General features: G+C 30.4%; 1 protein-coding gene across 4 annotated transcripts in view; it reads left to right on the top strand.

Moving 5' to 3' along the window:
- The first annotated feature begins 7,136 nt into the window (after positions 1-7,136).
- Positions 7,137-12,243, top strand: part of LOC110034169 (ankyrin repeat and SAM domain-containing protein 6) — a 36,462-nt gene continuing 31,355 nt past the window's right edge. For 3 of the 4 annotated variants that reach the window (XM_020738459.1, XM_020738460.1, XM_020738461.1), the window contains exon 1: positions 7,137-7,444. In XM_020738459.1, coding sequence (XP_020594118.1) covers positions 7,338-7,444 — 107 coding nt within the window. In that variant the 5' untranslated portion in view covers positions 7,137-7,337. Of the gene's footprint in view, positions 7,445-7,504; positions 7,616-12,243 lie in introns of those variants that run through there. The other variant, XM_020738462.1, reaches the window with a different exon arrangement.

The following is a 12,243-nucleotide window of genomic DNA, read 5'->3' on the forward strand; positions in this document are numbered from 1 at the left end:
TATACTATCAACTTTTCAAAGATGTATGATGTCAATTTTATGTGATTTAATTGAGAAAGGAATTGAAATTTTTATGGATGATTTCACAGTTTTTAGAACCTCTTTCAATTCATGTTTAGATTACTTAACAAGAGTTCTAAAACACTGCGAAGAAACAAATCTTGTTCTCAATTAGAAAAAATGTCAATGAATGGTTGCACGAGGAATTGTATCAGGACATAAGGTTTCTGAAAATGACATGAAAGTAGTTCCAAAAAAAATTGAAGTTATTATTGAATTACCACCTCCTACCTTTGTAAGAGGGGTAAGAATTTTTTTGGCATATACTGGATTTTATAGGCGTTATATTAAAGATTTTTAAAAAAATTGCTAAGCCGCTATGTCATCTTTTAGAAAAAGATGCAAACTTTGATTTTTAATGTGCAATGCCTAAATGCCTTTAATTTATTAAAAGAAAAAATAATCAATACATCTATTATTATTTCACCTGACTGGGAAAAACCCTTTGAATTAATGTGTTATGCAAGTGATTATGCTATAGGGGTTGTAGGAGGGCAAAAAATGATAAATTTTTTAAAGTGATATACTATGCTAGTAAATGAAGCTCAAATTAATTACACCACTAATGAAAAGGAATTATTAGCTATAGTGTATGCTTTTTTATAAATTTATACCTTATCTTATTGGAGCTAAATGTATTATGCATACTTATCATTCTGTTATTAAACATTTAATGATGAAGAAGGATGCAAAACCATGATTAATTAGATGGTTTCTTCTAATGTAATAATTTGATTTTCAGGTAGTGGATAGGAAGGGTACTTATAATCATATAATTGACCATTTGTAAAGGCTTGAACAGGAAAATAATGTTAGCTCTAATGATGAAATAAATGAAAATTTTCTTGATGAACCACTATATGCAATTAATGAATGGAGAATTTCGTGGTATGCTGATATAGTTAACTACTTAGTTAGTAACGTTTTACCCTACAGATTATATAGCCATTTCATGATTCAAAATTTTATTTTTGAGATGACCCTTATTTATATAAGCAATGTAAGGACTTAGTTATTCAAAGATGTGTACCAATAGAAGAAACCTAAGAAATTATGTAAAAATGTCATAAATTAGATTCTGGGGGACATTTTGAGATTGATAAAATTGCATTTAAAATTTTACAACCTAGAATTTATTAGCCTACTTTATTTAGGGATGTTAATAGTTATATAAAAACTTGTGATCGATGTCAAAGAGTAAGTAATATTTCTAGAAGAAATGAAATGCTCCTAATTTTTACTTTGGAAGTTGAAATTTTTTATGTTTGGGGTTTAGATTTTATAGGACCATTTATACCACCATCTTAAAAAAATTATATTTTGATTGTTGTGGATTATCTTTCTAAATGGATTGAAGTTGCCGCTTTACCCTATTGCGATGCTAAGAGTGTTGAAAATTTTCAAAAAAAATATTTTTACTAGATTTGGAATGCCGAGAATAATTATTACATATGGGGGAAGTTATTTTAAGAATATAATGATTCAAAAATTAACTCAAAAGTTTGGAAGTAAGTACAAAATTGCCACACCTTATTATCTTCAGACTAGTGGTCCAACAAAATTATCTAATCGTGATATTAAAAGAATATTTGAAAAAACTGTTAATCCTAATCGGGAAAATTGGTTTGCTAGGCTATAGGACTGCTTACATAACTCCTATAAAAATGTCACCATATCGACTCATATATGGAAAAACATGTCATTTACCAGTTGAAATAGAGCATAAAGCTTATTGAGCCATAAAATAGTTTAATTATAATTTGAAAGATGCTAGAGAAAAATAATTTTTACAATTAAATGAGCTTGATTAAATAAGAAATGAATGTTATGATGATGTTAAAATCTATAAGTAGAAAATGAAAATGTGACATGATCTAAGGATCTTGAAAAAGCATTTTGAGCATGGACAAAAAATTTTATTATATAATACAAGATTAAAATTATTTCTAGGAAAACTTAAGTCCAGGTGGTCAGGGCCATTTATTATGGTAAGAGTTTATCTGTATGGTGTTGTTGATATTGCAGATCTTAAAAGTGGGAGAATGACTATGATAAATGAACATAGGTTAAAAGCTTATATAAGTGGAGATAGTCCTACCTTTGAGGAGATCTTGATGTTGGGTCAACCAAATTAAAATATTGAATATGTCAGGCTGATGACGTTAAACTAAGCACTTTATGGGAGATAGCCCATAGTTATCAATGTGGATTGATTTGATTAGTGATTATTGTTATGATGAGTTTATGAAGTTATATTGAGACTTAAATGATTGAGGCAACACCAACTATAATTTTATTGATTAAATTATTGTGGAAACGAAAAAAATTAACTTGTAAGAATTTTGGATTGGCATTATCATGCCAGATCTGACATCATAGCGCCTTAGTCGAAATAACCCCCTAAACCTCCCAATTGACGGTTTTGCCGCCTTCTTCTCTATTAAACTACCATGAACGAAAATGGAGTCATCTTCTTCACATTTCAAATCAGTCTAGAGAAGGGAAAAGAGTGGAAGATTCATCCTAACTTAGAAATCATTGTCTTAAGAGCAATAAAGAGTAATAACAACAATAAGTTTGAAAATAAGAAGATGATGCATAAGGATGCTTCAATGGATTTCTTGCACTGAGTTTGGAGCAGATTACAAAGAAATTCAGAGATTGAAGAGGAGCTATCCCTTCTGCACTACAAGTTGAGTGATATGTACCACCAGTACGAGCACTTAGAGTGGTAGTTGAAAGTTCAATTCAACCATTTGACATGTTTCCAAGACTATCAGGTGAGTATGTATAACAATAACAAGTGGATATACGATAAAGTTTCTCAAGATTTCCCTCACGCTCCATTCTACCACCTCTTTGATCGTAATTATCTAAAGGGTGAAAAGGTGGGGGACAACATCAAGCACAACTATTCTTAAATGTACGATTATGTAAAAAATATGTTATTATTGAGTGCTAAGTTTTGTGTCGACCTTGTTCTTAATGTGACTCTAACACTTTGAATTTTTGTTTTATGTTTGTATTTGTTTTTAATTAAGTCTATGTTATGTCCGTTACAACGAACTTATGATTATTATAATAAAAAAGTTAAGTTTGTGTTGTTGAAGGTTGGTTTATTATGTTTGAAGGATTGGATTAGTAGTTGCACTAGCAAACATTGGAATGATGACAAAGCCAATAAACTCTCAAAACGGCTATTGAAATTGACATATTAGAGTTTGAAAATCTTAGATTTGCTGTGTTCTTTTGAAAAAATAAAAATTTCCAAAATCTGCATGGTTAAGCATGACGCTATAGCACCACAACTAGGTGCTCTAGCACCATTCATCTATGAAGCAGGGCGCTACCACACCTGAACCGGCGATATAGCACCGAACCAAACTGGATCGCAATTTTTAGCGCCAAGACTGCCGATTTTTGCCACTTTTTTCTCCTGGTTCGTTTTCCTCCTCCCATATTTTGCAACTTGTTCCCCTAGGGCTTGGATTTATGTGTGATTGGCTTGGAGTTAGAACTTAGAACTTTGGATTTCTTCTGCTTTGGGTAAGATATACATTTTAGCATAGAATGTTTTTCAAGAACGGCCGCAAAGTAAACTTTTTTTCAATGCTTAATGTTCATTTTTTAGCCTGACATTATTTTATATCTGCTAGACGTCTTCCAACTAACCATTTTAGCGAGGTAACCCGGGAGAGAGCCACTTTGAACTATTGTATTCAAATGAGAAAATCTATAGATATTGGCTCTCTCATTTACAAGAATATGATCATTTCCTCAAAGGAGGAACAGTTGGAGGTATGAGTTGTCATTCTCTTATTTCTACTATGTTTATACAATCTAGAGTTAAATATGAGCCATGGGAGGATACCTTGGCATCTTTAAAGCCTATTAGAATGGCTAATTTGGAAATGTATGGAAAGCATACTAGTTCAGGATCCAAGTGTGAAGGTTCAGACATTCCATCTACTTCAATCTTAAGACCTTCCACCTTTAGTACTTCTACTCTGGACACTTTATTGGAGTAGTTATTCAGACAATAAGGAGATATTTTATCTTAAAAGAATCAGATGTGGGGATTAGAGGCACACTTAGACCACAATGATGAGTATTTGTAGAGGAGAGTTGATTATGATGCTACTTTTAATGAGACTCTGGTGAAATGTTTGAAGGGTGATCATTCAGTTCAATTTCCTACATGCCTCTGGTTTTCTCCATATGAGAGTGGTGGAGAAATGGAGGAGGATGTTGATATTGATGATGATGAGGAGGAGGAGGATGATTAGATTATTTTTTATTTACTTTAGATCATGTATTTTGATTTCCTTTCTTAGTTACATGATGTTTTATTGTTGGATTGTTGCGTTTGTACTTTGATTAGTCTTTTTAGGTTTACATGAATGTTGGACTGCTGTGCCGCACCTTTTCATTTATGGTATAATTGTTTATTTTTTTTTGCTCCAGTTTATATTATCCGTGTTAGAATATTCTTCACTTTATGCTTCTATAATTATACTTGTTAATTAGATTTACTACTGCTCAACACCTGTCTTTACTACTTGTACCTGTACTATTCTCCTGTTTAAGACTTTCAATTTTTTTTCTCTTTATGAACTGTATTATTTTAAATTAATAAAAAAATTAAGTTTGGGGGAAGGGAGAAAAACTATTTAAAATTAAACCTTATTTGTCCTCAATAAATTATATTTTAAAAATTGTTTTAACATGACTCGTGGTATGTGGGGTTAGCTTTAAATAATTATATTTTTTATTTTATAAATGTCATAATAAACTTAAGTAAAAGTTTTAAATAATAAAGGTTAGTTGCAGGGTTAAGATATTTAGTATAATAGTATAATATTATGCTTTTACTATTCAAAGCAAAGGAAATTGTATTTTTGAAATATTAAGGATCATAGATATGCACTTTAAAAAAAAGAATTGAGACTTTATGGAAAATATTTTTCAAAGCTAATACACATGTATCAAATAAAGAAATGTGAGAAGTTTTTATCTTTAAGAAGAGAAGGTTGAAGTTCAAATATATTAAAGAATATCCAAATATAATAATCATTGCATAAAAAGAAAAGAAAAAAAGCATTGAAAATGAACCCATAAGAAAAAGAAAAACAAAAGCTATATATATATTTTAAGTATTTACATTTTTACTAATAGAGCTCTCATGAAATTCTTTTTCTTATAATTCTTCTAAGCATCCTCAGTATGACAAATTATAGTTATTCTTGAAATGAATAGAAAATTAAAACTCTTAGACTTGATTAGTAGATATTCCTATTAGATATTCATATATTTTAGTTTTAACCTGAGTTATTTAAACATTTTTCTAAAGTTTCACTATCACATTTATAGGACAAAAACTATATAAATTTTTTAGCAAAGCTCATTACCATAAGTGATGAATTTTTACATAGTATAAGGAGTTACTTAAGGACAAGTAACATTTAAGTTTGGAGAAATTGATACACCTTAAAATTACCACTATTTAATATACATTTAATGTTCATTTTATGCATATTTTTGATGATATTACACTTTTAAGGAAGGTATTTTGCATGTTTTTTGTTTCAGGTACAAGAAATGGATCTTTATAGAAAATGAGAGCAAAATAGAACAAAATAGCACAACACCATATGGCGTCATAGCGCTGGCCTGTGGCGCCATAACAAACCATTAAATGCTTTCCTTTCTAGGAAAATGGAATTGAGTCAACACTAGTTATGGATCCAATAGTCAGTTATAAATATGAAGAGGTGCATTAATTACTTGTGACACTTCTATTAAAAACAGAGATAAATATGTAACTTACTAAACACCCCTTATGATCTATAAATAGGAGTGTTATTTCTTTAAGAAGGAACTGCTAGACTTAGTCTCTGATATCTTATGTTACCGTGCACTATATTTCTCTCATTTTATCTCTTTGTTCTTCTCATCAGTCTAACGCTCTATTCCTTGTATGTGATCCACATGACTTTTTTGGATTTAATAGATATGCAGACCATTTTATTGATCTATCAATTTTAAGAATTCATTAAAAATAAATTAAGAAAATGATTAAAGCTTTTTTTTTTTGAGCACAACCTTTAATTGAAAAAAAGAGAGAGTCATTTTAATAAAGGTAAATTTAATTATATACCACACAATTTTTATGCATTTGTATATATAACAATTAAATTTTTTTATTTATTTATGAGGCTTTGATATTATAAAATTATGCTTGAAAATATTCATTTCACCTTTAAAAAGTAAATAATAAAGATTTTTCAATAAAAAAAATGAGTGTTATATATAGAATTATAAAAATTTAGTTATTAAATATATAAATAAAGAAGAATTGTGTGGTAATTATATAAATGTGCTTTTAATAAAATATAGACCTTATGTAAGACTTGACACTTATGTTGCACGGATACGGACACAGGGACACCACACGACACTACACAGACAAAGGACACCAAGACTACACAGATAAGAGACACGTCAATCGTTGAAAAATATAAGACAAACACACATTAGACACGCCATTAAATAAATAAAATATTAAGAATAATATAAAATATAAAATAATAAATTTAATAACACTAACATTTAAAAATTAGGAATTCATCTGACATTACTTTTATTTATTATTTTAGTTGATATAATTTTTGTATATTTTATTTTTTATTTTAAAAAATAAAATAAATTGCATTTCAAAATAATCAAAATGTATAAAATAAACATGTATTATTTGTATTACATCACGTTTTAAGTTCTTTTAATCAATTTTTCATGAAAAGAAAAAAAAATGATCAACTACTTCATTAACACTAATTTCTTATGTCTTTATATATCTAACACCTAAATTTTATTTATTATATTTATTTATATCACATCTAATATACTATACACATTTTAACAGACACACAAACACACACATAAATCATTCTTAAATTTTACATAAAAATATATATTTTTAATTTTAATATTAAAAATAAATTTTAAAAAACTTTTAATTCATTAATTTAAAATACTTGTGCTGCGTAATTGAAGTAAACATCTCTAGAAGTCGGATCCGTATTGATGTTGGTATTCATTATCGTGCTGATCATAGCTGATTGCTGAGCACTGTTCTTCTACCCCCTTAAAATCCGAAGTCCTTCCTGCAATACTGCGTCGTTGCTCCGCATTCGATCACTCTCCCACTGGTCCCGTCCTTGTCCATACACAATTAGCGGTTCTACTTCTTTCTAGGGTTTTACCTTTTTCCTCGAACGATGTACGCCGATCGGGTCGCAGCCGGGACCAAGCGCTCTATCAAGGAGCGACTTGAGGGTGACATAGAAGACGATCTTGGCCCACTCCAGAAGCCGGTATTGAAAAGGTTCTATTTCTTATCCCCATCACTTGTGCACGTTTTATAAGGCCAGGCGATTTTAGGGTTTCTTTTGCATTCCGAGCAGATGCTTCTCGAACAAAAAAAGAAACACTGGCGAACGATCAGACATTATATTTTTTCTTTTGTATCAGGATTTGACTCAGATTTTATGCTGAGGTATTCTCTTATTAGCTTTTTGTGCTGCCTCAGTCGCCATCATGGTGTGGTTAACTTGTAATGTGAATTTTGCATGTTTGATGTGTTTATTGTGTGTTTCTGCTTTCATAAAGCCTTACATTCAAGTGTTCTGCTTTGAACTATCATTCAATTATGTGGCAGTGTTTGGAAGAGCACATCTGCATTCCATCCATTCTAATACCATTATAATCCGAGCTTGCAAAATCTGCTCTGCTGCACTTGTTTTTGACATTGCTAGTGGCATTGTGGTTGTTAGCATTGTACTTGCATCTGTATTCTTTGTTTCATTGATGCTGTGGTCCATGGCTGATCATATTATGTTACCTTGGCCAAATAAGTTTTTTAGATGTACTACCATGAATGTATTGGACTTGGGTATATTTAGCTTAAATTTCAATTACTATTTTGAACTATGAATTTTCTTTTTAGCTATTTAAAATTTTCTTTTTAATTTTATTAAATCAATAAATCTATTATAGTATTTTCTTAATTTAACACATTTGTAATTTGCTTTATAAGATAAGAAAATCATTTCAATAGTAACTTACATCATTATTAATGCTTCTGTTTACTATAATAACTATCAAATGGGTAAAGCTAAATGATATTACACACACAACTCTTGTATTATCATGCATTCTTTCACCATCAATTGCCAATTATAGCCCTTTTTTTATCTTCATTTCCATCTTTGGGTATGACTGGTGGGTTCTTCACGAGTTTCAACGACCATTTTATCGGCTTCATCAATCTCCAAATATAATCATTATATTTGATTAAATGATTTATAATGTAGGGTGTCATTGAAAGAAACATATCATTGGGCCTTGTTTATCAATTTGTGCAGTAATTTATTTATTTTTGTGCTATCTATTCTCTTTGAAGTTATCAACAAAGTCTTTAATAACCTCTCTGTTTTATCATGAGAGTTTTATATTATAGTTCTCGTGCACCTCATACTTGTTTTTTTTTAAATAGTAATCCGAGGTTCTTTTTGTTGGCGCTGAGGAATAAATTACTTGAGATAAAGAAATAAATGAAGTTGTAGCATACTAGATTGAACTTCACGACCCCTATTCAAATGGGGTTTGTAAGTCTATTGGCTCAAGAACTCAAAAAGTATGTATTCTAATCAACACAAGTTCTTAGTTCATATTCAACACTTCTTTGGCTGAATAATTTGTCTTGTTTCTTGAGCTCGAGATAATTGGCCGTTACATGAGCTAGAGAACTCACTTATGAAAATAAGCAAATTCAACTTTTATAAGCTTGTTGATACCCAATATTTGATTTATAAAAGCTAAGAATTGCCAAAAATACGTAAAATTTGAATTTTAGTACAATTATTGTTTTATCATTTGCCTCTATGGTTTTATATTTGGATTTATTATTGGTTTATAATTTAATCAATATATATTAAGATCTCATTATACCTCCATAGGGTATCATAAAGATGAGACCAATAGCTTCTCATACCTTGGGGATGTTTGAAGGTTGGGCAGGTTTGAGTTATGATGCTCCAAAGAAATAAAGTTTCTAAATTTTGATAGTTTATTGATCTTAAATGAGCAATATCTGTTCATTAGATTATTATTGAGTCGTGAATTTGCACGAACATAATTTATAACATTAAAATCTGTAAAGATATATCCTTTTACTCCTTTGAGAAACATAGATAATATCAAATTGTAAGTGAATGAGAAACATAGATAATATCAAATTGTAAGTGAAAGGCTTCCATTGTGTCAAATTGCCTGCTAACGTTGATGATGTCATCAAGAGTTTCAGTGAATTGATTCTTAATATGAGAGTTCTTTTGTGAGACAACATGGAACGACAAAGCTTATGATTAGTGAAGATTAATGCCACACAATGTTCCTCAATTAAAGAATATCATACTTTTTAATTTCAAATAATATCATAAAGGGCATCTTGATTGTATTGTGGTAGCAATATTTCGAGTGATTGAGGCTTTCCCAAAATTGGCGCTCTAAGGTTAGGCAAACCTACCAAATATTTAATTGTACCATGAAGTGCTTCTTGGCATTTTCATTTCATTTGAAAGATGTGTTTATTTCACTAGTTTTAAAAATAGTTGATACTTGCCTGGCCGAATGAATGCAAAGTATCCTTATAAAGAATAATATTGGTGAATGATTTTAGAGTGCGTCTTCTTAATGATTAACTTAATCGTATTAGGATCAATCTTTATTCCTTTGTGAAGACAATATATCCAAGAAATTTCCCATGGATGCCTCGAAAGCATATTTAACATGATTTATTTTGAGATCAATATTTTTGATATTATCAAATACAATCCTTAGGTTGTCAAAATGGTCTTTGCAATTGATGCTTTTGATTTTTAGAATATCAATTTAGTATTAGCCATTTGATGATTTAATTTATGAAAATTGTTTAGTTCTTTGATATTGAGCCCCATCATTTTTTCAAACCGAAGGGCATGACTAATATTTCAATTGTTGTCTCAAATGATGTATGTTTTTTTCTTTCTATACCATTATGATTTGATTATATCCTAATGATTCATTTATAAAAGAGAACACATTGTATTCGAAAGTAATGCCTACGAATAATTCTGATACAATTGCGAGAGTCATCTATTGGGCATATCTTATTAAGATCCTGAAATTCAATGCATATATGAATAACAAATTGTTTTATTGACGAAGATAGTAATATATGTACAATTTGTGTATTTCTTTTCACAAATTAAGTCTGCTTTGATAAATTTCTTGATTTTTGCAATCTTTTGTTTTTTAATATAAATCTTGTCTACCCTGGACTTATTTGATAAGTGTTGCATTTGTGCTGATAGCCAGTCCATATGTTTGGAAAAATTTAACAACTTTTATTTCAAATTCATCCTTAGGAAGAAGCGCTCTGATTAAAATTGGGAAGGATTTTCCTCAATTCATAATTGATTTCCCTTGACACGTCCATCGTAGAACTCTTTCACTCTCTTGAAATTATTTTGGGGTGGATTTAACTTATGTGTTTGGCCATTTGAAATTTTAATTTCATGCAAATTTCCTTGATATTCATTTTTAGTTTTAGTTTACTCTTTTGCAACGAAAAAAATTGAGACATTCAGTGATATAATGGTGTATGCGGACTTCTCTGATTTAATACCTTTTCAAAATGTTGAGTTTGTTTTATACCTTTAAAGAAAACAAGTGGTAGAAAGTCTGTAGGACCTGATGATATCTCAATTGAAGTGTGGAACCATTTAGGAGATTTGGGAGTTTCTTGGCTTACTAAACTCTTTAATATTTTTTTAAAAGCTAAAATGATACCTGAGTGAAGGAATAGTATTTTGGTCCCATTTTTAAGAATAAAGGGGATGCACAAGAGTGTGCAAATTATAGGGGAATTAAGTTGATGTGTCATACTTTAATATGAGAGAGGGTAATTGAACATAGGTTAAGACTTATTACAAAGATTTCTCATAATCAATTTGGATTTATGCCGGGCACGTCGCCTGTGGAAGCTATACATTTATTTAGAGGCTTGATGTAGAAGTTCAGAGATAATAAGGAGGATTTACATATGATTTTTATTGATTTAGAAAAAGCTTAGGATAATGTTTAAAGAGTACCCTTTGGAGAGTTCTTGAGAAGAAAGGTGTAGATATGACTTGTATTATTCAAGTCATTAAAGATATGTATACAAGAGCTGTTACTTGTTCGAACAGAAGGAGGATTGACCAAATATTTTCCTATTTCTATTGGCTTACATCAGGGATCAGGTTTAAGCCCATATCTTTTTGCTTTATATATAGATGGTCTTACTGGACACTTACAAAAGGATGTACCTTAGTGTATGCTTTTTACTGATGATATCCTTCTCGTGGATAAGACGAGAGAAAAAGCTCAGGAAAAACTTGAATTATACAGGTCTACCTTGGAGTCTAAAGGCCTTCGTTTGAGTAGAACTAAAACTAAATAAATAGAAAGTAAGTTTAGTTGTAGTATCTCTAGTGACCGAAATGTAACTATGAGTGATCAAATTATTAAAAGGTGTGAACGCTTTAGATATCTCGGGTCTACTGTTCAAAGTGATGGTGACATTGATGGGGATGTTATTAGTAAAATTCAAGTTGGTTTGTTGAAGTGGAAGAATGCTTCGGGCATATTGTGTTATAGAAAAGTACCGCTTAGACTGGAAGGAAAATTTAATAAGACGGTGGTGGAACCTGCAAGCTCTTTGGCACTGAATGTTTTCCTTTAAAAGAGAAGCATAAAACTAAGTTAAGTGTTGCCGAGATGAGAATGATTAGGTGAATGAGTGGCTTTACACTTAGAGACAATGCGAAATGAATGTATCCGTGGTATCCGTGATAGGGTTGGTGTGACGGACAAAATTAGAGAGAGTCGTCTTAGATGGTTTGGTCACATTAAACGTCGACCATCTGATGATCCGATTAGAATAGTAGATGTTTTAGATCTGACTTATGTTAAGAAAGCAGAGGTAGACCTAGGAAGACTTGGGCATATTGTATAAAAAATGATCCTAATTTATTAGATTTAAATGAAAATATAATACTAAATAGGACGCAATGGAGAAAAAGGATGGAGAAAAAGGATTCA

Source organism: Phalaenopsis equestris, unplaced genomic scaffold (genome assembly GCF_001263595.1).
Source record: "Phalaenopsis equestris unplaced genomic scaffold, ASM126359v1 Scaffold001366, whole genome shotgun sequence".
Classification (NCBI taxonomy): domain Eukaryota; kingdom Viridiplantae; phylum Streptophyta; class Magnoliopsida; order Asparagales; family Orchidaceae; genus Phalaenopsis; species Phalaenopsis equestris.